Source organism: Poecilia mexicana, unplaced genomic scaffold, assembly GCF_051168715.1.
Source record: "Poecilia mexicana isolate PSO_F unplaced genomic scaffold, ASM5116871v1 scaffold_13, whole genome shotgun sequence".
Classification (NCBI taxonomy): Eukaryota; Metazoa; Chordata; class Actinopteri; order Cyprinodontiformes; family Poeciliidae; genus Poecilia; species Poecilia mexicana.
The window spans coordinates 28,866,703-28,894,570 of record NW_028263382.1 but is presented as its reverse complement, the minus strand read 5'-3'; the positions used below and the strand labels follow the sequence as shown (position 1 = coordinate 28,894,570).

At 40.0% G+C, this 27,868-nt stretch overlaps 5 protein-coding genes across 5 annotated transcripts; all 5 read right to left on the bottom strand.

Annotated features, from left to right (window-relative positions):
• Positions 1–81: 81 nt before the first annotated feature.
• Positions 82–5,123, bottom strand: LOC106905695 (extracellular calcium-sensing receptor-like). Its single transcript, XM_088012005.1, has 6 exons — positions 3,675–5,123; positions 3,247–3,541; positions 2,342–3,133; positions 1,963–2,190; positions 1,727–1,850; positions 82–989 (listed from the first exon to the last, which is right to left on the bottom strand). Exons 1-6 carry the CDS (start codon positions 3,968–3,970, stop codon positions 82–84), a joined length of 2,643 nt encoding a protein of 880 aa, XP_087868131.1. The 5' UTR covers positions 3,971–5,123.
• Positions 5,124–6,493: 1,370 nt separating this feature from the next.
• LOC148155870 (extracellular calcium-sensing receptor-like) lies at positions 6,494–11,004 on the bottom strand. The gene is made up of 8 exons (XM_088012140.1): positions 10,966–11,004; positions 10,131–10,279; positions 9,704–9,998; positions 9,075–9,590; positions 8,799–9,032; positions 8,420–8,647; positions 8,184–8,307; positions 6,494–7,395 (listed from the first exon to the last, which is right to left on the bottom strand). The coding sequence occupies exons 1-8, from the start codon at positions 11,002–11,004 to the stop codon at positions 6,494–6,496; spliced, it is 2,487 nt and encodes an 828-aa protein (XP_087868266.1).
• Positions 11,005–13,832: 2,828 nt separating this feature from the next.
• On the bottom strand, positions 13,833–17,691 carry LOC106910722 (extracellular calcium-sensing receptor-like). The gene is made up of 6 exons (XM_088012139.1): positions 17,429–17,691; positions 17,001–17,295; positions 16,134–16,925; positions 15,755–15,982; positions 15,519–15,642; positions 13,833–14,737 (listed from the first exon to the last, which is right to left on the bottom strand). The coding sequence occupies exons 1-6, from the start codon at positions 17,689–17,691 to the stop codon at positions 13,833–13,835; spliced, it is 2,607 nt and encodes an 868-aa protein (XP_087868265.1).
• Positions 17,692–19,487: 1,796 nt separating this feature from the next.
• On the bottom strand, positions 19,488–22,839 carry LOC106910726 (extracellular calcium-sensing receptor-like). The gene is made up of 6 exons (XM_014977410.2): positions 22,607–22,839; positions 22,181–22,475; positions 21,289–22,080; positions 20,985–21,212; positions 20,761–20,884; positions 19,488–20,389 (listed from the first exon to the last, which is right to left on the bottom strand). Exons 1-6 carry the CDS (start codon positions 22,837–22,839, stop codon positions 19,488–19,490), a joined length of 2,574 nt encoding a protein of 857 aa, XP_014832896.2.
• An 851-nt stretch (positions 22,840–23,690) lies between these two features.
• Positions 23,691–27,389, bottom strand: LOC106910724 (extracellular calcium-sensing receptor-like). Its single transcript, XM_014977408.2, has 5 exons — positions 27,092–27,389; positions 26,133–26,924; positions 25,808–26,035; positions 25,585–25,708; positions 23,691–24,604 (listed from the first exon to the last, which is right to left on the bottom strand). The coding sequence occupies exons 1-5, from the start codon at positions 27,353–27,355 to the stop codon at positions 23,691–23,693; spliced, it is 2,322 nt and encodes a 773-aa protein (XP_014832894.2). The 5' UTR covers positions 27,356–27,389.
• Between the last annotated feature and the right edge of the window lie 479 nt (positions 27,390–27,868).

Below are 27,868 nucleotides of genomic sequence, written 5' to 3'. Positions count from 1 at the left end.
TACAAGACAAAGAAAAAGTTTTAGAAAATATACAGACACATTTCATAATAAAGACACTTCATCATACACCATGTTCCTGACTTATTTTGATGGTCCCGGTCCCATCATACTCTTTTTAGTATTTTTTTCTGGTTTTATCAACATGAGATAACATTTGGGGATGAAAATACAAATTAGTAATCCAAATGTAGAGGCCAGGATAGCAAAGATTTCTACAGCGACACTGAACTTCCCAGGAGAGCTGACGTACGCTGGGATGAAAGTGATCCAGACCGCGCAGAATATCAACATGCTGAAGGTGATGAATTTGGCTTCGTTAAAATTATCAGGCAGTTTACGAGCCAGAAAAGCACAAATAAAACATAATGTGGCGAGAAGTCCAATGTACCCAAGCACAGCCCAGAAACCCACAGCTGAACCCAACGAACACTCCAAGATGATTTTGTCTTTAAATTCCTTAAAGTTCTTGGACGGAAAAGGAGGAGAAGTTGTCAACCAGACGATACAGATGATAACTTGCATAAGTGTGAAGCCCAGAACTCCAAGTCTCTGCTGTGTGGCTCCGAACCATTTCATCATATTTCTACCGGGGCGTGTCGCATTGAACGCCATTAAGACCACCATGGTTTTCCCCAGGATACAAGAGATGCAGAGGACGAAGGTGATGCCGAACGCCGTGTGCCGCAGCATGCAGGACCAGTCAGACGGCTCTCCCATGAAGATCAGAGAGCAGAGAAAACACAGGGTCAGGGAGAAGAGCAGCAGGAAGCTCAGCTCAGAGTTGTTTGCCCTCACAAGAGGAGTTTTCCTGTATTCGACAAAAATAAGAGCAACAACTACAGTCATACACGATCCAAATAAGGATGCTGCAGTGAGCAATGCTCCCATAATTTCTCTATGTGACAAAAACTCTGCCTCCTTCTGAACACAGGCATCTCTTTTTTCATTTGACCAGAAGTCAAGAGGGCATCTGATGCAAGAGACAGAATCTGAAAGGCAAAAAGAAATATTAGATATGTTAGTGTCTTCATTTATTTTCAACCATTTTTCTTCAAATGTTTCACACAGATTATGCAGAAATGTTTTACCTTCTAAGTAATTATGACAGTGAATTACATTGTTAAAGGGACTGAGGGATGGTGTTATGTATTTTCCAGGCACCAATAAGTAGAGGACTTGCGTTGAGTTGTTATAAAAATGCTGAATATGTCAAACATAAATTTTAAAAAATGACTTTGCAATTTGGCACCTTGAAGTCGCCTCTGTCTCTTTAAGAAGCTCCTACTCTTTCTGACTGTCCTTCAACATCACCTCATCATGTACAGATCTGGAAAACGTTAGAGCCCACTGCACTGAGGCCGATTCAAAACCTCCTGGTTATTCCACCAGATACTGATTTCTGAGTTAAAACATTAGTATTGTTGTTTCTAAATGAAGATTAATTTGTTGTCTTTCCATTATCAGAGGTCAGAAAACACTGCGTCTTAATCATTGTTTTGACCGTTTCACATTTTCTGCAAATAAATAAAACAATTTTGCTTGAATTTCAGAGACAATTTTATTCAAAGATATAAATATAAAAATAAAATCAGAGAAACTGATCATTTTAAGTGCTCTCTTAATATTTTCCAGAGCTGCATAACACTTCATTTTATAAATATCGCAGTATTTTTGTACTATTTAGAATATTATCTGTTGCTTCTTCATGTATTAAATATTATCTAACCTGTGCTGTTGCTTATTTCTCCCTCTGCACAACTTATACAGTCGTAGCAGCAAACAGGTTTTCCTTTCTGGAGAACCTTGTGTGTTCCTGGGGGACACGTCTCACTGCAAACCGAAACAGGTACCTGCATGGAAACAAACAATAGGAATGAAGTAAAAAAATAAAAAGTAAATTTCTGGGTCTTTTCCCTAAGAATGGGGTGAAATTCTTTGCCATAGTATCTGCAGTAGGATTACCTGCTTTGAATTTCGAGCAAAAACTACAGATTTCTCCTGCACATTCATCTGCTCGTCTGCTGGTAAAGACGCGTCGTAAAGACCGACGCTCACAAAGCTCACAGGGCCGTTTTCTCTTGGCTGCCAGTTTATAATCTCATATTTTGCTGCCGGGTCTCCATTCTCATCGAAGTAAACCTCTTCTCCTTCCTTTGTTTTGAAGTGAATTCTTTTTATATGCTGTAAAATCTAAAGAATGAAGAGCTAACATATAGCAAACCATGTACTTACATTAACTCAAATAAAATCATTTGTGAGATCTCATGTTTTACGTTAAAAAAGATTCTCTTTAACAACTGTTTTATGATGTCAGGTGTGTTAATGTTGATATCAGGCTCACCGTTAATGGGTCTAGTGGCAGCTTGTTGTTGCATGTTTTATTACAACCTAGAATATTGTGCAGAGCGTGAGCCACTGCATAAACTCCTTTATACATATTGTTAAGTATAGGCATCATTGACAAGTCGGTGAAGCTGTTTTCCACTCCAGTCAGATTCTCATGGCCAGTGCAGAGCCTCTGTGTTTCTCCTGCTTCTGACTGTTTGACCTTGCAGCTAAATAACGCCTCCCAGAACTCCACAAACAAGTCATTGCTGGTTAAATACAGCGGTTTCACATCAATTATGAACTCTTTGAGTCCACTGACGTTCGCTTTGGGGATGGAAAGACCTATGGCTCCGTCCAAAATGCGCTTATTGTCTCTCGAGGCGCTCTGAAAATCAAAGATCCAGGCCTCGGTGCCGACCCACTGGTAGCCAGTCAAGTTGGCCCTGGAAAACTCTTTCAGCATAACATCCATGTCTGCTGGGGAAAAGAAAGCAACGATCACCTTCGAGGTGGAAGACCTGACCGTTTCGATTATCTTTTGTATCTTGTCCCACGGATCTGTCCGGAAAAAACTTAGAGAATACTCCAGACAGATGCCCAGCTGCTCGGCAGTCTCCGTGAACGTGGCCATGCCGTTGTTGCCGTAGTCATCGTTTGTTCTAATAGCCCCGATCCAAGTCCAACCAAAGTGCTTCACCAACTGGGCCAGAACTCTGCTCTGATAGTAGTCGCTGGGTATTGTTCTGAGAAATGACGGGTACTTGGATTTATCACTGAGACAAGCACACGTGGAAAATTGACTTATCTAAAATAAAATAATTACACAGCCTTAGATCAACACATATATTCTCACATTTTCTGTCTCTTTTACATTGCAAGGTGTATCAAAATGATGTCGATGTTAACAGCCTCACCCACCAGTGGGACAGAAAACGGTCCAATGACGGAGGCTATAGCCATGCTCGGAGACGACGAGGCTTCCCCCATTATAGCCTGCACTTGTGCAGGTCTTGCGCATGCCTCGGAAGTTGCAGACACATTTGCATTACCATTGACCAAGGCCAGAGACACTTTAATACTTCTAGCAATGGAGTCGCAAGTGTCGTAAATCTTACAGCCCAGATAAATCCCTGGTAGCAGGTCTGAGCTGTTATTGATCTCCTCGATGGTGAAAAGCATAGCCTGGAGCATCTGGAATTCTCTGAAATTCAAACTTGATTGACAAAGTTTTACACAGCTGGCATGATAATCAGCCCCTTATGAAAATCATAAAACAAAACATTTTAATTGTGAAATGAAAACAAAAGTCTAAACATTTAGAAATGGTGTTTATGTAAATAGATTACCTGGTGCACTGTAGGTGTGGAGGTTTTTCCTCATAAAGAGTCTCCACTTCGTTCCAGCTGACATGGAGAGAGAAGACTCCCCCCAGCATGATGTCTCCATCCTTCACTAGTTGTGGGAACTCCGGGTCTCCGATGTGTGTGCACAGTTGCTGTTCAGCATGAGAAAAATATGCCAACAACAACAGAAGCAGAAAGACCCAACCCTGCTCTGGTTGTTTCATTCTAGACCTTTTGCTGAGGGACGGAGCTAAATCACCTGGCAACATCACATATACATTAATGGTGGATGGAGACATCCACCAATATTTATGCTATTCTGAAGAGGCACATGATGGCTGAAGAGAACAATAATGCATCTCTCAGGAGATGTGAGACGGAGCATGACCAAATGAAGAAAGTGGTGAAGTAGAGGTTAAGTATTGCATGTTTAAGGGTGTATTTCCTGTCCTGTCTGTTATGACTTATGGTGAAAGTTCAGTGCGGTTCTGAACTATGGGAATGACAGTGATCTAAAAGACATTATTTTGAGATCAGGTCCAGATGATCCATCTGATGGATTTACTCTGTGTGGAAAATAAGACAAGATACAATGAATAAACAACCAAACCATTGACAGCCAGCAGAGCGCTGTCTATGTAATACGCCAGCGGCAACAATTGTTGCCATATTTACATATACTCATATTGTGATTAAAAGGTCCATGCGGTGATAAAATTCTCATCATATGTGATTAGAGGATCCTTCAAAGAACATATGTACAAGATATTTTAGCTATTTTTATTTATTAAAGTATTTTATTGACTTCCACTTGTAAAAGTTTGAAACAGACATTTACCTCCAGCGTCACAGGCAGGAAGTAAAGAGGTCTGGTCATGTGACCATTCACACTGGATACATGAAATTGGTATCGAAATCCTAAATATTTTATTTTTAAGCTGTTGGTAGCTAATTTCAATTAGCTACCAACAGCTAAAACATCACATTTGGAGCTTTCAAAAGTAAAAAAAAAAAAAAAAAAATCTGGCAACAAATGTTGCCAGGTAAGGCTTTATTCTCTCTAGACCAGAGGTCTCATTCTTGCGGTCCGAAGGCCAATTGAGGCCCGCAGGACGATGTGATATTAATGCGGCCCACAGGGTGAGGGGATCTCTGAAGGAAGTCCTGCCCACCGTTTCTTGTCATGGCTGACATTTGGTGCTAGGCTAAGCTACACTGACTTCATGCACACTACCCTTGTAACAATAGTGCGGCGGATGATGGAACAGTCCGGTACCAGTTGCCCTTCCCTGCAGTCGCCATTCCGGTACTTTCTACCATTGACAAATGCCATGATCAAACCCGTATAAAGGCGACTGCTACGTGGCTCCTTGTCATCCGCCGCGCTGTTGTGACAAGTAGATGCGGTAATGAAGTCACGCGTCGAGATGTTCTCCATACTTTGTTAGCTGGCTAAAGACTTCTAGTAGAACAAGAGCGACGCCAAGTGGAATAAACTTAGAGTGCGTTCACACTGCAGCCGAAAGTGACCCAATTCTGATTTTTTTTTTTAAGGTAATGCGACCTGTATCTTTGAATGCGACCCATATCCGATACGTATTCAATTCAAATGCGACCTAACGTCCACATTCGCATTCATCTGAACTGAACGTCACTGATACTCAACAAATTATGCGTCCTGATACACGCAAGTGGGAAGAAAAACAACTATGACGGACTATAATGAGGATTAAGTTAATATGCTGCTCCGGTTGAACAACTTCAAATATGTAAGCTAAGCTCCACCATTAGCCTCCATATTTACTTCCACAAACACTGAGCTCTTCTTCTTTTTATGTCTATGGGCAGAACACTGACGCTATTGCGCCCTCTACTGCGCATGCGGGACACTTTCAGGTCGTTTGCCCGTTCAGACTGCAGAACACATAGAGATCGCATATGCCCGGCAGTGTGAACGGCCCGGCAAACAATATCCGATTTGACAAAAAATTGTGTCACTTCAGGCTGCAGTGTGAACGCACCTAAATTTTGTCACACCCTCATCATGTCTTTGTCAAAGCCAAAGCCTGCAGTTCATGTATTGGAGAAATAATTACATGTTGACATTTTAGGATATTTTTTAAATGCTTTGTGAGGAATCCTTTATGCGGCCCAGCTTCACCCCGACTCTGCCTCCAGCATCCCCAGGCAAACTGAGTTTGAGACCCCTGCTCTAGACAAAGTAGATTATTTGACAGTAATCTCTTTATAAATACACATTTCAAAGTTATAAAGCTGTAAGAATTATCTGTACTCTGTGCCTAAAAAAAATCAACAACTTTAGCTTGTCATTTAAGTGTGCTAAAGTCAATATAGGATCTGTTTTGTATTTATCTCCTTTTCCCCATATCTTGATTCTTTTGTTTCACAAAAGCTTGGATATTTCAACTTTCTGACTGTAACCACCATATAGTTTTTAAATTTTTTGTTATGGAATTCAAGTCACTTTTCTCAAACATCAATAAAAAAGGGAAGACATTCAATTTTATTAGGATCATATTATCAATCATAACAATTGAGAAAATAAGCATTTCTGGTAGGAGTCACATACAAAAAACATGGATGTTTCAAAACTAAATACAATGAAATATTAACACACAGATCAATTAATTTTAGAATCTCTCAAGCAAATCAAAAACAAATCATTAGAGGCACATTTATTTCTCTTGAACATCTCCGAGTGTTTCTCCTTGACATTTTAATTAAACTATATGAATATAAAATGCTTGCATTACATTGGAAGAATTCAGATTATAAAATGTCTTGACTTGTTAAAATGGTTTTTAACCCCCCTTTTCCATCATACTCTTTTTAGTATTTTTTTCCGGTTTAATCAATATGAGATAACATTTGGGGATGAAAATACAAATTAGTAATCCAAATGTGGAGGCCAGGATAGCAAAGATTTCAATAGCAACACTGAACTTCCCAGGAGAGCTGACGTACGCTGGGATGAAAGTGATCCAGACCGCGCAGAATATCAACATGCTGAAGGTGATGAATTTGGCTTCGTTAAAATTATCAGGCAATTTACGAGCAAGAAAAGCACAAATAAAACATAATGTGGCGAGAAGTCCAATGTAACCAAGCACAGCCCAGAAACCCACAGCTGAACCCAACGAACACTCCAGGATGATTTTGTCTTTAAATTCCTTAAAGTTCTTGGACGGAAAAGGAGGAGAAGTTGTCAACCAGACGATACAGATGATAACTTGCATAAGTGTGAAGCCCAGAACTCCAAGTCTCTGCTGTGTGGCTCCGAACCATTTCATCATATTTCTACCAGGGCGTGTCGCATTGAACGCCATTAAGACCACCATGGTTTTCCCCAGGACACAAGAGATGCAGAGGACGAAGGTGATGCCGAACGCCGTGTGCCGCAGCATGCAGGACCAGTCAGACGGCTCTCCCATAAAGATCAGAGAGCAGAGGAAACACAGAGTCAGGGAGAAGAGCAGCAGGAAGCTCAGCTCAGAGTTGTTTGCCCTCACAAGAGGAGTTTTCCTGTATTTGACAAAAATAAGAGCAACAACTACAGTCATACACGATCCAAATAAGGATGCTGCAGTGAGCAATGCTCCCATAATTTCTCGATGTGACAAAAACTCTGCCTCCTTCTGAACACAGGCATCTCTTTTTTCATTTGACCAGAAGTCAAGAGGGCATCTGATGCAAGAGACAGAATCTGAAAGGCAAAAAGAAATATTAGACATGTTAGTATCTTAATTTATTTTCAACCATTTGTCTTCAAATGTTTCACACAGATTATGCAGAAATGATTTACCTTCTAAGAGATTATGACAGTGAATGGCATTGTTAAAAGGGACTGAGGGATTATGTTATGTATTTTCCAGGCACAAATAAGTAGAGGACTTGTGTTGAGTTCTTACAAAAATGCTGAATATGTCAAACATAAATTTTAAAAAATGACTTTGCAATTTGGCACCTTGAAGTCGCCTCTGTCTCTTTAAGAAGCTCCTACTCTTTCTGACTGTCCTTCAACATCACCTCATCATGTACAGATCTGGAAAACGTTAGAGCCCACTGCACTGAGGCCGATTCAAAACCTCCTGGTTATTCCACCAGATACTGATTTCTGAGTTAAAACATTAGTATTGTTGTTTCTAAATGAAGATTAATTTGTTGTCTTTCCATTATCAGAGGTCAGAAAGCACTGCGTCTTAAACATTGTTTTGACCGTTTCACATTTTCTGCAAATAAATAAAAAAATTTTGCTTGAATTTCAGAGACATGTTGTCAGTAGTTCATAGAATGAAAATTAAAATTTTACTCAAACATATAAATATAAAAAGTAAAATCAGAGAAACTGATCATTTTAAGTGCTCTCTTAATATTTTCCAGAGCTGCATAAAATTTCATTTTATATTTCCCCAACAAAATACAGTATCTCAGTATTTTTGTACTATTTAGAATATTATCTGTTACTTCTTCATTTATTAAATATTATCTAACCTGTGCTGTTGCTTATTTCTCCCTCTGCACAACTTATACAGTCGTAGCAGCAAACGGGTTTTCCTTTCTGGAGAACCTTGTGTGTTCCTGGGGGACACGTCTCACTGCAAACCGAAACAGGGACCTGCATGGAAACAAACAATAGGAATGAAGTAAAAAAATAAAAAGTAAATGTCTGGGTCTTTTCCCTAAGAATGGGGTGAAATTCTTTGCCATAGTATCTGCAGTAGGATTACCTGCTTTGAATTTCGAGCAAAAACTACAGATTTCTCCTGCACATTCATCTGCTCGTCTGCTGGTAAAGACGCGTCGTAAAGACCGACGCTCACAAAGCTCACAGGGCCGTTTTCTCTTGGCTGCCAGTTTATAATCTCATATTTTGCTGGCGGGTCTCCATTCTCATCGAAGTAAACCTCTTCTCCTTCCTTTGTTTTGAAGTGAATTCTTTTTATATGCTGTAAAATCTAAAGAATGAAGAGCTAACATATAGCAAACCATGTACTTACATTAACTCAAATAAAATCATGTGTGAGATCTCATGTTTTACGTTAAAAAAGATTCTCTTTAACAACTGTTTTTTGATGTCAGATGTGTTAATGTTGATATCAGGCTCACCGTTAATGGGTCTAGTGGCAGCTTGTTGTTGCATGTTTTATTACAACCTAGAATATTGTGCAGAGCTTGAGCCACTGCATACACTCCTTTATACATATTGCTAAGCATAGGCATCTGTGACATGTCGGTGAAGCTGTTTTCCACTCCAGTCAGATTCTCATGGCCAGTGCAGAGCCTCTGGGTTTCTCCTGCTTCTGACTGTTTGACCTTGCAGCTAAATAACGCCTCCCAGAACTCCACAAACAAGTCATTGCTGGTTAAATACAGCGGTTTCACATCAATTATGAACTCTTTGAGTCCACTGACGTTCGCTTTGGGGATGGAAAGGCCTATGGCTCCGTCCAAAATGCGCTTATTGTCTCTTGAGGCGCTCTGAAAATCAAAGATCCAGGCCTCGGTGCCGACCCACTGGTAGCCAGTCAAGTTGGCCCTGGAAAACTCTTTCAGGATAACATCCATGTCCGCATCGGAAATAAAAGCAACGATCACCTTCGAGGTGGAAGACCTGACCGTTTCGATTATCTTTTGTATCTTGTCCCACGGATCTGTCCGGAAAAAACTTAGAGAATACTCCAGACAGATGCCCAGCTGCTCGGCAGTCTCCGTGAACGTGGCCATGCCGTTGTTGCCGTAGTCATCGTTTGTTCTAATAGCCCCGATCCAAGTCCAACCAAAGTGCTTCACCAACTGGGCCAGAACTCTGCTCTGATAGTAGTCGCTGGGTATTGTTCTGAGAAATGACGGGTACTTGGATTTATCACTGAGACAAGCACACGTGGAAAATTGACTTATCTAAAATAAAATAATTACACAGCCTTAGATCAACACATATATTCTCACATTTTCTGTCTCTTTTACATTGCAAGGTGTATCAAAATGATGTCGATGTTAACAGCCTCACCCACCAGTGGGACAGAAAACGGTCCAATGACGGTGGCTATAGCCATGCTCGGAGACGACGAGGCTTCCCCCATTATAGCCTGCACTTGTGCAGGTCTTGCGCATGCCTCGGAAGTTGCAGACACATTTGCATTACCATTGACCAAGGCCAGAGACACTTTAATACTTCTAGCAATGGAGTCGCAAGTGTCGTAAATCTTACAGCCCAGATAAATCCCTGGTAGCAGGTCTGAGCTGTTATTGATCTCCTCGATGGTGAAAAGCATAGCCTGGAGCATCTGGAATTCTCTGAAATTCAAACTTGATTGACAAAGTTTTACACAGCTGGCATGATAATCAGCCCCTTATGAAAATCATAAAACAAAACATGTAATTGTGAAATGAAAACAAAAGTCTAAACATTTAGAAATGGTGTTTATGTAAATAGATTACCTGGTGCACTGTAGGTGTGGAGGTTTTTCCTCATAAAGAGTCTCCACTTCGTTCCAGCTGACATGGAGAGAGAAGACTCCCCCCAGCATGATGTCTCCATCCTTCACTAGTTGTGGGAACTCCGGGTCTCCGATGTGTGTGCACAGTTGCTGTTCAGCATGAGAAAAATATGCCGACAACAACAGAAGCAGCAAGACCCAACCCTGCTCTGGCTGTTTCATTCTAGACCTTTTGCTGAGGGACGGAGATAAATCACCTGGCAACATCACATATACATTAATGGTGGATGGAGACATCCACCAATATTTATTCTATTCTGAAGAGGCACATGATGGCTGAAGAGAACAATAATGCATCTCTCAGGAGATGTGAGACGGAACATGACCAAATGAAGAAAGTGGTGAAGTAGAGGTTAAGTATTGCATGTTTAAGGGTGTATTTCCTGTCCTGTCTGTTATGACCTATGGTGAAAGTTCAGTGTGGTTCTGAACTATGGGAATGACAGTGATCTAAAAGACATTATTTTGAGATCAGGTCCAGATGATCCATCTGATGGATTTACTCTGTGTGGAAAATAAGACAAGATACAATGAATAAACAACCAAACCATTGACAGCCAGCAGAGCGCTGTCTATGTAATACGCCAGCGGCAACAATTGTTGCCATATTTACATATACTCATATTGTGATTAAAAGGTCCTTGAGGTGATAAAATTCTCATCAAATGTGATTAGAGGATCCTTCAAAGAACATATGTACAAGATATTTTAGTTATTTTTGTTTATTAAAGTATTTTACTGTCTTCCACTTGTAAAAGTTTGAAACAGACATTTACCTCCAGCGTCACAGGCAGGAAGTAAAAAGGTCTGGTCATGTGACCATTCACACTAGATACATGAAATTGGTATTGACATCCTAAATATTTTATTTTTACAATTTCAATTAGCTACCAATAGCTAAAACAACACATTTGGAGCTTCCAAAAGTAAAAAAAAAAAAAAAAAAAAAAAAAAAAAAAAAGAAATCTGGCAACAAATTTCGCCAGTTAAGGCTTTATTCTCTCTAGACCAGAGGTCTCATTCTCGGCCAGCAGGACGATGTCTCGTGGCCCCCACCGTGATATGAAAGTATATTATTAGTGCAGCCCACAGGGTGAGCGGACTTCTGAAAGAAGTCCTGCCCACCGTTCCTCGTCATGGCTAACATTCATTGCTAGGCTAAGCTACACTGACTTCATCCACACTACGCTTGTAACAATAGTGCGGCGGATGATGGAACAATCTGGTACCAGTTGCCATGTTTACTTCCGCAAACACTGAGCACTTCTTTTTATGGCGATTGGCAGAACCATAGACATCATATACGTAGACGCCTCATAGAGCGCTGAGTCGTACATAACAGCGTCCGCCATCTTCTATGTGGTAGCAGGGCGATTGGAGCTCCTTAAGTCCTGTGCTGTGTGGACTTGTTTCAACCATGTTACGAAACAAACTGGATTCATTGGCATTACCTTTCACAGGTAAGGGTGAAAGATCAGAATTACTTGACTTTGCAGCTAGAAATTCACTTCTTAACAATTGAAAAATTTTTCCTATGTAGCTTAATTGGCCCGAAATAACTGCTGATTGTCAGCATAGCAGCTAACGTTTTCATACTGTTTTCTAATGAGAAAGCCGATGAGAAACCACTGTTAGAGGAGAAGTTCATTAAAAAAACCAGAGGATTTTGTGAGGAAAGATCAGTCAGGATCAGAGCTGGAGCTGCTGTTCTTCAGTCTGTTTCCCAGCTCAGCCTTTTCATGTCGGCATTTAGCTATAAAGATGCTACGAGTCAGAGCCCAACATGCTGAAAATATATTATGAATGTGAAGGAAACATATATGTATTTTCTATTACACTTTTGGATAATTTCTCTTTTATCCTTGGCTTTAGCCTGTGAACCAGGACGTCTCAGAAGTCATTGGAGTTCTCCAGACTGAAGCCCTGCCTGTGACCAGTGTTCCCAGTATAATAAATAAATGTTTATTCTTTCACTTTTTGTGTACTTTTAAATATCTCAATCTGAAGTATTAGTGTATTAATACAACTTATGTAATGAAATAAAAATAATTTACTCTGTTAGAATTATTTTCACTCTTTGCTGTCAATAGCAGAGTTGATGTAATAAATATTTTTCCTCTGGAAAAAAGTAAGAAAAATATGTAGTTTAAATTTTGACAATGACTGATTTTTAAATCAAAAGCCATTTCTCAATAATGTATAAAAAATAAATACAAGAAAATAATTTGTTTCCTTTCTTGAAACCTTAAATGTACATTAAATTATGGAAGTATGTAAATATGTTCTTTAATTAAACACTGTAAAAGTGTGACTTTTTATCAATCTTAATATAAAAATGATCAGAATAACTTCTATCAAACAAAAACATGGTGCTCTTTATTCAGAAATGCCCCAAAACAATTAAATAATAACATCAAAAGTTAGAAACTCTGTCTTTAGTCATTTCGTTGATTGCCAAATATATTAATGTGTGTGAGAAAATGTGTCAATGACAGGAATTAATTTAAAACACTTTGTAGAACAGCACTTTGGTTTGCTCCATATACTTGTATTAGCTAACTGGCACATAGGCCACATTCAGTATTGCGGACGCTGTGACGTATCGCAGCAACGGGCTGACCCGCCCCGTGTGGCATCTACGTATTTATGTCTATGGGCAGAACACTGAAAACGCTGACGCTATTGCGCCCTCTACTGCGCATGCGGGACACCTTCAGGTCGTTTGCCAGTTCAGACTGCAGAACGCATACAGGTCGCATATGTGCGGAACTGTGAACGGCCCGGCAAAAAAAATCCGATTTGACAAAAAATTGTGTCACTTCAGGCTGCAGTGTGAACTCATCTAAATTTTGTCACACCCTCATCATGTCTTTGTCAAAGCCAAAGCCTGCAGTTCATGTATTGGAGAAATAATTAAATGTTGACATGAGGATATTTTTTAAATGTTTTTTTTGTGGAATCCTTTATGCAGCCCAGTTTCACCCTGACTCTGGCTCCAGCATCCCCGGGTAAATTGAGTTTGAGACCCCTGCTCTGGACAAAGTAGATTTACCTGTAAGCTCTTTATAAATTTCAAAGTTATAAAGCTGTAAGTATCTCTACTCTGTGCCTGAAAAATCAACAACTTTAGCTTGTCATTTAAGTGTGCTAAAGTCAATATAGGATCTGTTTTGTATTTATCTCCCTTTCTCCATATCTTGATTCTTTTGTTTCACAATCTACATTTTGGATATTTCAACTTTCTGACTGTAACCACCATATAGTTTTTAATTTTTTTCTTATGGAATTCAAGTCACTTTTCTCAAACATCAATAAAAAAAGGGAAGACATTCAAATTTATTAGGATCGCATTATTAATCATCATAACAATTGAGAAAATAAGCATTTCTGGTAGGAATCGCATGCAAATAACTTTTAACATATTAGTAAAAACATTGATGTTTCAAAACTAATTACAAGGAAATATTAATGCGCAGATAAATTAATTTTAGAATCTCTCAAGCAAAACAAACAACAAAGCACTAGAGGCACATGTATTTCTCTTGAACATCTCCGAGGGTTTCTCCATGACATTTTAAACTATATGAATATAAAATGCTTGCATTATATTGGAAGACTTAAGATTATAAAATGTCTTGACTTGTCAAGATGGTTTCAAGCCCATCATACTCTTTTTAGTATTTTTTTCTGGTTTCATCAATATGACATAACATTTGGGGATGAAAATACAAATTAGTAATCCAAATGTGGAGGCAAGGATAGCAAAGATTTCCACAGCGACACTGAACTTCCCAGGAGAGCTTACATACGCTGGGATGAAAGTGATCCAGACGGCGCAGAATATCAACATGCTGAAGGTGATGAATTTGGCTTCGTTAAAATTATCAGGCAGTTTACGAGCCAGAAAAGCACAAATGAAACATAATGTGGCGAGAAGTCCAATGTAACCAAGCACAGCCCAGAAACCCACAGCTGAACCCAACGAACACTCCAAGATGATTTTGTCTTTAAATTCCTTAAAGTTCTTGGACGGAAAAGGAGGAGAAGTTGTCAACCAGACGATACAGATGATAACTTGCATAAGTGTGAAGCCCAGAACTCCAAGTCTCTGCTGTGTGGCTCCGAACCATTTCATCATATTTCTACCGGGGCGTGTCGCATTGAACGCCATTAAGACCACCATGGTTTTCCCCAGGACACAAGAGATGCAGAGGACGAAGGTGATGCCGAAGGCCGTGTGCCGCAGCATGCAGGACCAGTCAGACGGCTCTCCCATGAAGATCAGAGAGCAGAGGAAACACAGGGTCAGGGAGAAGAGCAGCAGGAAGCTCAGCTCAGAGTTGTTTGCCCTCACAAGAGGAGTTTTCCTGTATTTGACAAAAATAAGAGCAACAACTACAGTCATACACAATCCAAATAATGATGCTGCAGTGAGCAATGCTCCCATAATTTCTCGATGAGACAAAAACTCTGCCTCCTTCTGAACACAGGCATCTCTTTTTTCATTTGACCAGAAGTCAGGAGGGCATCTGATGCAAGAGACAGAATCTGAAAGGCAAAAAGAAATATTAGACATCTTAGTGTGTCTTAATTTATTTTAAACCATTTGTCTTCAAATGTTTCACACAGATTATGCAGAAATGTTTTACCTTCTAAGAGATTATTGACAATGGATGACATTGTTAAAGGGACTGAGGGATCATGTTATGTATTTTCCAGGCACATATAAGTATATGAGTTGCTTTCAGTTATAAAAATGCCGAATATGTCAAACATAACTTAAAAAAAGTTGACTTTGAAATTTGGCACCTTGAAGTCGCCTCCGTCTCTTTAAGAAGCTCCTACTCTTTCTGACTGTCCTTCATCATCACCTCATCATGTACAGATCTGGGAAAACGTTAGAGCCCACTGCACTGAGGCCGATTCAAAACCTCCTGGTTATTCCACCAAATACTGATTTTGGAGTTGAAACATTAGTATTGTTGTTTCTAAATGAAGATCAATTTGTTGTCTTTCCATTTTTTCAGGTCTTTTTCTTTGTTTTGACCATTTCTCGTTTTCTGAAAATAAAAACTAAGTTTTTGCTTAGAATTTCGGAGACATGTTGTCAGTAGTTCATAGAATAAAAGAACAATGTTCATTTTACTCAAACATACTGTAAAAAGCAAAATCAGAGAAACTGATCATTTTAAGTGCTCTCTTAATATTTTCCAGAGCTGCATAAAATTTCATTTTATTTTTTCCCATAAAAAAAACTTAAATATCTCAGTATTTTTGTACTATTTAGAATATTATCTGTTACTTCTTCATGTATTAAATATTATCTAACCTGTGCTGTTGCTTATTTCTCCCTCTGTACAACTTATACAGTCGTAGCAGCAAACAGGTTTTCCTTTCTGGAGAACCTTGTGTGTTCCTGGGGGACACGTCTCACTGCAAACCGAAACAGGGACCTGCATGGAAACAAACAATAGGAATGAAGTAAAAAAATAAAAAGTAAATGTCTGGGTCTTTTCCCCAAGAATGGGGTGAAATTCTTTGCCATAGTATCTGCAGTAGGATTACCTGCTTTGAATTTCGAGCAAAAACTACAGACTTCTCCTGCACATTCATCTGCTCGTCTGCTGGTAAAGACGCGTCGTAAAGACCGACGCTCACAAAGCTCACAGGGCCGTTTTCTCTTGGCTGCCAGTTTATAATCTCATATTTTGCTGCCGGGTCTCCATTCTCATCGAAGTAAACCTCTTCTCCTTCCTTTGTTTTGAAGTGAATTCTTTTTATATGCTGTAAAATCTAAAGAATGAAGAGCTAACATATAGTAAACCATGTACTTACATTAACTCAAATAATATTATTTGTGAGATCTCATGTTTTACGTTAAAAAAGATTCTCTTTAACAACAGTTATTTTATGTTAGGTGTGTTAATGTTGATATCAGGCTCACCGTTAATGGGTCTAGTGGCAGCTTGTTGTTGCATGTTTTATTACAACCTAGAATATTGTGCAGAGCGTGAGCCACTGCATACACTCCTTTATACATATTGCTAAGTATAGGCATCAGTGACATGTCAGTGAAGCTGTTTTCCACTCCAGTCAGTTTCTCATGGCCAGTGCAGAGCCTCTGTGTTTCTCCTGCTTCTGACTGTTTGACCTTGCAGCTAAATAACGCCTCCCAGAACTCCACAAACAAGTCATTGCTGGTTAAATACAGCGGTTTCACATCAATTATGAATTCTTTGAGTCCACTGACGTTCGCTTTGGGGATGGAAAGACCTATGGCTCCGTCCAAAATGCGCTTATTGTCTCTCGAGGCGCTCTGAAAATCAAAGATCCAGGCCTCGGTGCCGACCCACTGGTAGCCAGTCAAGTTGGCCCTGGAAAACTCTTTCAGGAGAACATCCATGTCCGCTTGGGAAATAAAAGCGACGATCACCTTCGAGGTGGAAGACCTGATCGTTTCGATTATCTTTTGTATCTTGTCCCACGGATCTGTCCGGAAAAAACTTAGAGAATACTCCAGACAGATCCCCAGCTGCTCAGCAGTCTCCGTGAACGTGGCCATGCCGTTGTTGCCGTAGTCATCGTTTGTTCTAATAGCCCCGATCCAAGTCCAACCAAAGTGCTTCACCAACTGGGCCAGAACTCTGCTCTGATAGTAGTCGCTGGGTATTGTTCTGAGAAATGACGGGTACTTGGATTTATCACTGAGACAAGCACACGTGGAAAATTGACTTATCTAAAATAAAATAATTACACAGCCTTAGATCAACACATATATTCTCACATTTTCGATGTTAACAACCTCACCCACCAGTGGGACAGAAAACGGTCCAATGACGGTGGCTATAGCCATGCTCGGAGACGACGAGGCTTCCCCCATAATAGCCTGCACTTGTGCAGGTCTTGCGCATGCCTCGGAAGTTGCAGACACATTTGCATTACCATTGACCAAGGCCAGAGACACTTTAATACTTCTAGCAATAGAGCCGCAAGTGTCGTAAATCTTACAGCCCAGATAAATCCCTGGTAGCAGGTCTGAGCTGTTATTGATCTCCTCGATGGTGAAAAGCATAGCCTGGAGCATCTGGAATTCTCTGAAATTCAAACTTGATTGACAAAGTTTTACACAGCTGGCATGATAATCAGCCCCTTATGAAAATAATAAAACAAAACATTTTAATTGTGAAATGAAAGCAAAAGTCTAAACATTTAGAAATGGTGTTTATGTAAATAGATTACCTGGTGCACTGTAGGTGTGGAGGTTTTTCCTCATAAAGAGTCTCCACTTCGTTCCAGCTGACATGGAAAGAGAAGACTCCCCCCAGCATGATGTCTCCATCCTTCACTAGTTGTGGGAACTCCGGGTCTCCGATGTGTGTGCACAGTTGCTGTTCAGCATGAGAAAAATATGCCAACAACAGAAGCAGAAAGACCCAACCCTGCTCTGGCTGTTTCATTCTAGACCTTTTGCTCAGGGACGGAGATAAATCACCTGGCAACATCACATATACATTAATGGTGGATGGAGACATCCACCAATATTTATTCTATTCTGAAGAGGCACATGATGGCTGAAGAGAACAATAATGCATCTCTCAGGAGATGTGAGACGGAGCATGACCAAATGAAGAAAGTGGTGAAGTAGAGGTTAAGTATTGCATGTTTAAGGGTGTATTTCCTGTCCTGTCTGTTATGACTTATGGTGAAGGTTCAGTGCGGTTCTGAACTATGGGAATGACAGTGATCTAAAAGACATTATTTTGAGATTCCTTCAGGTCCAGATGATCCATCTGCTGGATTTAGACTGTGTGGGAAAAAAAAACAAGATACAATGAATAAACAACCAAACCACTGACACCCAGCAGAGCGCTGTCTAAGTAATACGCCAGCGGCAACAATTGTTGCCATATTTACATATACTCGTATTGTGATTAAAAGATACATGAGGTGATAAAATTCTCATCATATGTGAGTAGAGGATCCTTCAAAGAGCATATGTACAAGATATTTTAGTTATTTTTGTTTATTAAAGTATTTTACTGATTTCCACTTGTAAAAGTTTGAAAAAAAAACAAAAACATTTACCTCCAGCGTCACAGGCAGGAAGTATAGAGGTCTGGTCATGTGACCATTCACTCTCGATACATGAAATTGGTATTTATGTTACACCGCAGAACATGATGGGCCGGGTCACTTCTTGTGTAGCATATTCATTTAGTTCAAACTATGAACAGAAAGTACAGCGGTTATTGTAGCTGCTCCTAATATCTGCTGTAAGCTGTTTTCTCAGCAATGACGGACTTCTTCAGCCTGCCGATTTTGCATACGGCTCTGAGCGCCCTCTGATGGTGAAACCTAAACATTGCTAGGAACAATAAATTTCCAACGCTAGTTTCTTGCTCTAAGTAACCTTTCACATAAAAATAAAATGGCGGAGACGGGGAGGGGAGGGGGGGGGGGGATATTTTCATGCTTGGTTCTCTTTCATAGTGCCACATTGACATCCTAAATATTTTATTTTTACAATTTCAATTAGCTACCAAGAGCTAAAACAACACTTTCAGAGCTTCCAAAAGTAAAAAATAAATAAATAAAAAAATAATATCTGGTAACAATTTTTGCCAGTTAAGGCTTGATTCTCTCTAGACAAAGTACGGTAGATGATTTGCCAGTAAGCTCTATATAAATACATATTTTAAAGTTATAAAGCTGTAAGTATTATCTGTACTCTGTGCCTTAAAAGCCAACAACTTTAGCTTATCATTTAAGTGTGCTAAAGTCAATGTAGGATCTGTTTAGCATTTATCTCCTTTTCTCCATATCTTGATTATTTTTCTTTATGAATGCATTTGTCACAAGCTACATTTTGGATATTTCAACTTTATGACTATAACCACCATATATATTATTATTATTATTTTTCTTATGGAATTCAAGTCACTTTTCTCAAACATCAATAAAAAGGGAAGACATTAAATTTTATTAGGATCACATTATTAACCATCATAACAATTGAGAAAATAAGCATTTCTGGTAGGAATCACATGCAAATAACTAACATATTAGTAAAAACATGGATGTTTCAAAACTAAAAACAAGGAAATAGTAATACGCAGATAAATTAATTTTAGAATCTCTCAAATAAACCAAACAACAAAGCACTAGAGGCACATTTATTTCTCTTGAATATCTCTGATGTCCCCTCCTTGACATTTTAATTAAACTATATGAATGTAAAATGCTTGAATTATATTGGAAGATTTTAGATTATAAAATGTCTTGACTTGTCAAGATGGTTTCAAGCCCCCTTTCCCATCATACTCTTTTTAGTATTTTTTTCTGGTTTCATCAATATGACATAACATTTGGGGATGAAAATACAAATTAACAGGCCAAAAGTGGAGGCAAGGATAGCAAATATTTCCACAGCGACACTGAACTTCCCAGGAGAGCTGACATACGCTGGGATGAAAGTGATCCACACGGCGCAGAATATCAACATGCTGAAGGTGATGAATTTTGCTTCATTGAAATTATCGGGCAGTTTACGAGCAAGAAAAGCACAAATAAAACACAATGTGGCGAGAAACCCAATGTAACCAAGTACAGCCCAGAATCCCACAGCTGAACCCAACGAACACTCCAAGATGATTTTGTCTTTAAATTCCTTAAAATTCTTGGATGGAAACGGAGGAGAGACTATCAGCCAGAGGATACAGATGATAACTTGTACAACGGTGAAACCCAACACACTCAGCCTCTGCTGTACAGGCCCAAACCATTTCATCACATTTCTGCCTGGCAGTGTGGCTTTAAACGCCATTAAAACCACTATGGTTTTCCCCAGGACACAGGAGATGCAGAGGACGAAGGTGATGCCGAATGATGTGTGCCGCAGCATGCAGGACCAGTCAGACGGCTGGCCAATGAACGTCAGAGAGCAGAGGAAACACAGCTTTAAGGAGAAGAGCAGCAGGAAGCTCAGTTCAGAGTTGTTTGCTCTCACAAGAGGAGTGTTCCTGTGTGCGACAAAAATGTACGCTACGGCAGAAGTCAAGCACGTTCCGAACAGAGACGCTGCAGTGAACAACACTCCCATAATTTCTTCATATGAAAGAAACACGGCCTCCTTCTTTATGCAAGCGTCTCTCTTCTCGTTCGGCCAGGATTCAAGGTGGCATCTCACACAGCTGACAGAATCTGAAAAAAATTAAGTCAAAAATGATCCAAGGATTTGAAAAAAAATTATTTTTTTCAATCATCATAGTTAGATTACAATACTGTTTTCTAAAATAAAACTTGAAAATGCTTATTTACTATGTAATAGTAAAAATGTGACTCAAACATAATTTATTTAGTCCTAATGGTAAATAGATTGTACAAATATTAACATGACCAAAACCATCAAAGCCATATATTAATCTGAATGTTTTTTTCCAGGTATCCTTGATACTAAACAGTAGATCAATATTTCGTTGATTACATTTTCTAAAACCTCAGACATTTAATTCACTATATAAAACTTTTCTTGTGATACACCAAATATAAAAAAGCACACATTAATGCCAAACCTGTGCTGTTGCTTATTTCTCCCTCTGCACATTTTATACAGTCATAGCAGCACACAGGTTTCCCCTTCTGTAAAACTTTGCGTGTTCCTGGTGGACATCTCTCATTGCAAACAGATACAGGCACCTAAACGAACAAAATTGAAAAAGGAAGTGTATAAAAGGTATTTAAAAAGAAAGGGATGAACACTGAAAAGTGCAATTTTTAGCTGCAGTTTTAAAGTTACCTCTTTAGAGTTCTGTGCCCAAACTAAAGACTCGTTTTGTAGATTCATCTGTTTATCTGGAGGCAGTGAGGCATCGTAGAGACCCACAGTGACAAAGTCCACAATGCCGTTTTCCTTCCTCTGCCAGTTTATGATTTCGTATTTTGCAGTCGGATCTCCATTCTCATTAAAATAAACTTCATCTCCTTCCTTTGTTTTGAAGTGAATGTTTCTTATGTGGCGTAAAATCTACAAAGAAAAGTAAAAAGTTGCTCGAGCATTCAGTCTTGCAAATGTTAGCTCTTTTAAAGCATTTTCTACTTACCATCAACGGATCGAGCTTCATGTTGATGTCACATGTTCGATTGCAGCTGAGCACTGTGTGCAGTGCGTGAGCCACAGCATACACTCCTTTGTACATGTTGTTGAAGATGGACATGTGTGACATGTCGGTGAAAATGTTTTCCACTCCCGTCAGATTTTCGTGTCTGGTGCACTCTTTCTGCACTTCTGCTGATAAACTTGGTTTAAACCTGCAGCTAAATAACCCCTCCCAGAACTCTGTGAACAAGTCCGTGTTGGACGAGTTGAGCGGCCTCAAGTCAAACATGAACTCTCTGAGGCCGGATACATGCGCTTTGGGAATGTAAAGGCCTATGGCCCCATCCAGAATGTGATTCTTATCTCTGGATACTGTTACTGAATCAAAGATCCAGGCCTCTGTGCCCACCCACTGGTACCCGGTCAGGCTGTAGTTCGACAAGTGTTGGATGAGCACCTCCATGTCCATGTGAGAGAGGAAGCCAACAACCACCCTCGATGTTGCGCCCTTGATAACTTCAATCAATCGTTGTATTTTGTCTGACGAATCGGTTCTATAGAAAGTCATGGAATATTCCACACATATACCCAGCTGCTGTGCAGTTTCTGTAAATATAGCCATGCCGTTATTGCCGTAATCTTCATTTGATCGAACAGCTCCGACCCAAGTCCATCCAAAGTGCTTCACCAACTGGGCCAGAGCTCTGCTCTGATAGTAGTCGCTGGGTATTGTTCTGAGAAATGAGGGATATTTGGATTTATCACTGAGACAAGCACACGTGGCAAAGTGGCTGATCTGAAAGTACATGTACATGTAAAACAATTTAAATGCCTCATGTAAATGACATAAATCGGTTTTCATCTTTGTTGTTGTAGTGTGTGTCAGTAATACTCACCAGTGGGATGTGAAACGGTCCGATGACGGTAGCTATTGCCATACTCGGAGATGAAGACGCTTCCCCCATTATGGCCTGCACATTTGCAGGTTTTGTGCACCCCTTTGAGGTGTCAGACACATTTTCATTACCGTTAACCAAGGCCAGTGCACCTTTAATACTTCTAGCAATGGAGCCACAAGAATCATAGATCCTGTAGCCCAGAGAAATGCCTGGCAGCAGCTCCGATCGGTTATTGATCTCCTCTATGGCGAACAGCATAGTCTGGGCTAACTGGAATTCTCTGAAATTCAAACTTCATTCAAACAGTTGCAAATCGTTGGTGTAATAAACAATATCTTCAAAGCAAGCAAAGCTTCTGAAGTGCTATTTTTACAGCAATGCCAAATTCATTGAACACAATATAAATATAGGTGAACAAGTTACCTAGTGCATTGCAAAGGTGGAGGTTTTTCCGTGTAGATGTTCTCTCTTTCTTTCCAGCTTGTGTGGAAAGAGAAGAGCCCTCCTAACAAAATGTCTCCGTCCATAACCAGCTGAGGGCTTTCGGGGTCTCCTCTCAGTCTGCATCCCTGCTCCTCCGCCTGGGAGAATGACGTCACCAAGAACAGGTGCAACAGAGTCCAACCCTGCTCCGGCCACTTCTGTATGAACGTCATGTTGAGTCAAACCGCTCAGCAGCATCGCATGTCCCCTCGCTGACAGGCTCACACTGATATTTATGCAGCTTGGAGAGCACAGGATGTAACATTATGTCAATGGTTCTCTCTGTGGAGCTAAAAGGTGGGGGGTATGGTTCCAATCTCACATGCTCTGTTACGCTGCATGTGTTTAAAATTTTTGCTTCTTCTTTTAGGAAACTTTCCTTAATTTTTAATTAGAGATGCATTTATTGCTAATTCTGCAAAGAACATTATGCACCAATGAAGTGTTTCAGCTTCAGTAAATGAACCCAAATCTGTTCTTTCATCGAAGCACATCCCAGTAAAACTGCCTCTTTGCTCATAATGCAGTTTTTCCACATTTAAATTAATCACTACGCAAGAAGTGGGAAATCGACTCATTTATTTCACTGCATGTTTGAACAAGTCAAAGCTCAAAATGTGTCTCATTTCCAAATGGTAGACAATTTCCCATTTCCAGAAACAAACAGGACTTAGATGTGCAGACAACATGTGGTGAAGCAGGTAGATTCTGTGTCTTTTGTCCCGGTTGCAAGGAAGTTTTACTTTTCAACGCACAATGACAAAAATACATATAGAAATTATACAGAAAGAATTTTTGTGTATAAATTAGAAAATGTAAGAGACGACATAACCTTTACATCATCTGCTTAATGCAAGGCCACTCGATTGTGGCTCACAGTGCATCTAAATGAGTTTCGCCTCAAGAACCAGACAATATATCATCATTTTCATAACACACAGAGACAAAAAAACTTACAATATACAGACTATATACAATATATTTTGTGTTTAATAATATTTTGTCACTTTGTTGCCTTTAGTCGTCAGAATAACTTTGACTGCCCTTTCCCCATCATGTTCTTTTTCGTGTTTTTTTCCGGTTTTAGCAGCATTACATAACATTTGGGGATGAAGATACAAAACAGCAAACCAAAAGTAGAGGCTAAAATGGCAAAAATTTCCACTGCGACACTCAACTTCCCGGGAGAGCTGACGTACGCTGGGATGAAAGTGATCCACACGGCGCAGAATATCAGCATGCTGAATGTGATAAACTTAGCTTCGTTGAAATTATCAGGAAGTTTCCGAGCCAAAAAAGCCAAAGTGAAGCACAACGCAGCGAGGAGTCCTATGTACCCGAGCACCGACCAGAAGCCCACAGCCGAGCCCAGAGAACACTCCAAGATGACTTTGTCTTTGATTTCCTTGAAATTCCTAAACGGGAAAGGAGGTGAAATCGTCAACCAGAGGATACAGATGAGAACTTGCACAACAGTGAAAGTGAGAACGCTGAGTCTCTGCTGTGTCGGTCCGAACCACTTCATCATGTTTCTTCCTGGTAGTGTAGCTTTGAACGCCATTAAAACCACTATGGTTTTCCCCAGGACACAGGAGAGGCAAAGGACGAAGGTGATGCCGAAGGCCGTGTGCCGCAGCATGCAGGACCACTCAGACGGCTCACCGATAAAGGTCAGAGAGCAGAGGAAACACAGAGTCAGGGAGAAGAGCAGCAGGAAGCTCAGCTCAGAGTTGTTTGCCCTCACAAGAGGAGTTTTTCTGTATCTGAAGAAGATGACTGTAACAATGGCAGTCAAGCACGTTCCGAACAGAGACGCCGCAGTGAGCAACGCTCCCATAATCTCCCCATATGACAGAAACACGGCCTCCTTCGTCACACAGGCATCTCTTGCCTCATTTGACCAGGTTTCAAGGGGGCATCTCACACAGGTGACCGAATCTGCAGAAATCATAATCCACAAAAATGTTACATTTACAAAGAAGAGATTTTGTTTTGTTTTTTTTTCATGCGAGTTTGTTGTGAAGACAATCTTAGGCCTTGAGTAAATCTTCACTTCTATGCTATTGTGGTCATTAAAATTTTTTCTGCCAAATACATTCTGACTTCAAAACAAAAAAAATACTGTTTATATTTAGTGTTGCTACATTTTTCTACAACACTGAGGGCCTTTTTCTTTTTCACTTGCTGAGTATGCAAATGCCACTAAAAATTATATAGTTTTCATTGACCAAGATAAAAAAACATACAGCATATGATGGAAATAAACTGACATCACTTTTCACGTAATACAGAGCTATTAAAGTTCACTGCTGCTGAGTATCCAACAGCATTTGTGCTGTGATTGCTAACATGTTAGTGTTGCATTATTATTTGTAATGCTCCTTTAATGTAAAATAGTTTGAGAGCAATCATTATTTTATCCTTTGTGAAATCTATGAGAGGAACGTTCTTCTGCTCATAAAAAGTAACTTAATTAAAAATTTTATGAGACACTTCAGTTTTATTTGAGCAACATTTTGCACTGGAAACTTTTTTTTTTAATCAAAGTAACTGTATTTTTAGCTTAATTATCATTTTAATTAAGCTACTTTTTGTGCAAGTGACACAATAAAACCTTAATAAAGTCAAACAACAACTGGACAAAATCATGTCTTACCTTTTATAACTGTAGCCTTAATTTTAACTTTTATGTAAATGAAAATACTAACAAAACTTTCTAACTTCTCATATTTCTTCCGATTTATGGTATTACTTTCAAGGTAAAGTAAAGTAAATACTATTTCTAGGGCTTAGTAATTCTTCATAAATGCACTTTGGAAATGTTTTGACAGTATTGTCCTTCTCAAAACATGTCGTCTCGACAGACTTTTTTTGTGCTGTATGAAAATGTAAAACATTGCATTAGAAAGTTTTTTAACCTGTGGTGTTGCTTATTTCTCCTTCTGCACATTTGACACAGTCGTGGCAGCAAACGGGTTTTCCTTTCTGCAGGACTTTGCGTGTTCCTGGTGGACACGTTTCACTGCAGACCGACACAGGAACCTGCATAGAAAACACAGATTTCTCAAACATTGTGTAGCGACCCTGATGAATAAATCCATTTTATGATTAAGCTATAAAAAGTCGCGCATGGTTGAATACCTCCATCGAGTTCTGTGTCCAAATCAGAGCGTTGTTTGTCAAGTTGAGCTTTTTGTCTGCAGGCAATGATGCATCATAAAGACCAACAGTGACAAAATCCACCATGCCGTTTTCTCCTGGTTGCCAGTTTATTATTTCATAAGTTGCTGTTGGATCTCCATTCTCATTAAAATACACCTCATCACCTTCCTTTGTTTTAAAATTTATTTTCTTTAGGTGCTGTAAAATCTAATACAATATCAGGATTATATGATGAACATCTTGAGATTTATATTTCCTCGAGGATCTTTTATTGTTTTGTCCTAAGCTTAAATGAATTGCTCACCGTCGTCGGGGCCAGCTGCACGTTGTTGCTGCACGTTTCATTGCAGCTGAGAATTTCATGCAGAGCGTGAGCCACTGCATACACTCCCTTATAAACGTTGTTAAAAATGGGCATGAGGGACATGTCAGTGAAGCTGTTCTCCACTCCTGTCAGATCCTCATGTCCGGTACATTTGCTTAGAAATTCAGCTGACTCTGACTCCTGGAACTTACAGCTGAACAACGCCTCCCAGAACTCAGTAAATAACTCGCTATTGGACGAATTCAGGGGCTCAACGTTAAACATGAACTCTCTGAGTCCACCGACTTGCGCTTTAGGGACCGAAAGGCCGATCGCCCCGTGCAGTATGTGATTCTTATCCATTGCCGCGATTTGAGAGTCGAAGATCCAGGACTCACTGCCGATCCACTGGTGCCCGGTCAAATTGTGAGGCGTCAGCTCATGCATAAGCACGTCCATGTCCATGTGGGAAAGGAAAGCGACAATAACCTTTGAGGTGGAAGACTTCATGATTTCAATGATCTTTTGTATTTTCTCTAAGGGATCCGTTCTGAAGAAAGACACTGAATACTCCAGGCAGACGCCCAGCTGCTCTGCAGTTTCTGTGAACGTCGCCATGCCGTTGTTGCCGTAGTCGTCGTTGGTTCTGACGGCTCCGACCCAAGTCCAGCCAAAATGTTTGACCAGATGAGCCAGAGCTCTGCTCTGGTAGTAGTCACTGGGTACGGTTCTTAGAAAGGATGGATACTTGGTTTTATCACTGAGACAGGCACATGTGGCAAAGTGGCTGATCTAAGAAAAAAGACAAAACAAAAACAAACAACAAAAAAAAACCTATGAAACATTCAAAAACTACTGTTTACTCCTCATAATTTACAAAACACATGACAATATTCAGTAATATGATTTATAAAAATAATAAAGAAGTATTTAACATAAACACCATCAGTATTGCCCACCAGTGGGATGTTAAACGGTCCGATGACGGTGGCTATCGCTGTGCTTGGTGAGGAGGATGTTTCTCCCATGATGGCCTGCACCTGTGCTGCTTTCATGCAGGGACGCTCAGAGGCTGAAGACACATTGCTGTCATCATTTGTCAAGGCAAGCGCGACTTTTACGCTTCTGGCGATGGAGCCGCAAGTGTCATAGATGTCATAGCCGAGCGATACGCCCGGCAGCAGGTCTGAGCTGTTATTTATCTCCTCGATGGCAAAAAGCATGGACTGGGCAAACTGGAACTCTCTGAAATTCAGGCTTCACATTCAACATTCAGGGTTGGTATAAAAACAGGAAGAAAGCAGCAAAACTAGATTAAAATATAATAATGATAACTTTTTATTTATTTTTTTTAGTTAAAACTGAAATCAAAAGACACGGAGTGGATTTCCTTGGTGCCGTTTACCTGATGCATTCCAGTGGCAGTGGCTTTTGTGTGTAAGTGTTTTCTCTGTTCTTCCAGCTGCTGTGAAAAGAAAAGATTCCACCCAAAATAATGTCCCCTTCCTTGGACAGCTGAGGGGCCTCCAGGTCCCCTATCTGCCTGCAGAGCGGCTCCTGGGTGTGTGAGAAAGACACTAAGAGCAGCAACTGTAGGAGTGTGCAGCCATTCTCTGCCCACCTCTGTGCAGACACCATGTTGTCTGGGAAAGCGAAGTCGGCGGGTGGCATCTTATGAATGTGGGTCTAACCGTGGACCTGCGCGGTACTTATAAACGTCGGAGCAGCTGAGACTA

What these genes read in the sequence shown, in the direction of transcription:
- LOC106905695 (XM_088012005.1), bottom strand. Translation starts at nt 3,970, where the DNA reads ATGTCTCCATCCACCATTAATGTATATGTGATGTTGCCAGGTGATTTA. An exon ending in CCACACCTACAGTGCACCAG is followed by an intron (nt 3,542 to 3,674) that starts GTAATCTATTTA and finishes TTGTCAATCAAG; the next exon opens with TTTGAATTTCAGAGAATTCC. An exon ending in AGAAATAAGCAACAGCACAG is followed by an intron (nt 990 to 1,726) that starts GTTAGATAATAT and finishes TTTGCCTTTCAG; the next exon opens with ATTCTGTCTCTTGCATCAGA.
- LOC148155870 (XM_088012140.1), bottom strand. Translation starts at nt 11,004, where the DNA reads ATGACCAGACCTTTTTACTTCCTGCCTGTGACGCTGGAG. An exon ending in TCAAAGAGTTCATAATTGAT is followed by an intron (nt 9,033 to 9,074) that starts GTGAAACCGCTG and finishes TTGTTTGTGGAG; the next exon opens with TTCTGGGAGGCGTTATTTAG. An exon ending in AGAAATAAGCAACAGCACAG is followed by an intron (nt 7,396 to 8,183) that starts GTTAGATAATAT and finishes TTTGCCTTTCAG; the next exon opens with ATTCTGTCTCTTGCATCAGA.
- LOC106910722 (XM_088012139.1), bottom strand. Translation starts at nt 17,691, where the DNA reads ATGTTGCCAGGTGATTTATCTCCGTCCCTGAGCAAAAGGTCTAGAATG. An exon ending in CCACACCTACAGTGCACCAG is followed by an intron (nt 17,296 to 17,428) that starts GTAATCTATTTA and finishes TTGTCAATCAAG; the next exon opens with TTTGAATTTCAGAGAATTCC. An exon ending in GACCGTTTTCTGTCCCACTG is followed by an intron (nt 16,926 to 17,000) that starts GTGGGTGAGGTT and finishes ATTTTATTTTAG; the next exon opens with ATAAGTCAATTTTCCACGTG.
- LOC106910726 (XM_014977410.2), bottom strand. Translation starts at nt 22,839, where the DNA reads ATGACGTTCATACAGAAGTGGCCGGAGCAGGGTTGGACTCTGTTGCAC. An exon ending in CCACCTTTGCAATGCACTAG is followed by an intron (nt 22,476 to 22,606) that starts GTAACTTGTTCA and finishes GTTTGAATGAAG; the next exon opens with TTTGAATTTCAGAGAATTCC. An exon ending in TGAAGCTCGATCCGTTGATG is followed by an intron (nt 21,213 to 21,288) that starts GTAAGTAGAAAA and finishes TTTTCTTTGTAG; the next exon opens with ATTTTACGCCACATAAGAAA.
- LOC106910724 (XM_014977408.2), bottom strand. Translation starts at nt 27,355, where the DNA reads ATGCTTTTTGCCATCGAGGAGATAAATAACAGCTCAGACCTGCTGCCG. An exon ending in GACCGTTTAACATCCCACTG is followed by an intron (nt 26,925 to 27,091) that starts GTGGGCAATACT and finishes CTTTTTTCTTAG; the next exon opens with ATCAGCCACTTTGCCACATG. An exon ending in TGCAGCTGGCCCCGACGACG is followed by an intron (nt 26,036 to 26,132) that starts GTGAGCAATTCA and finishes ATATTGTATTAG; the next exon opens with ATTTTACAGCACCTAAAGAA.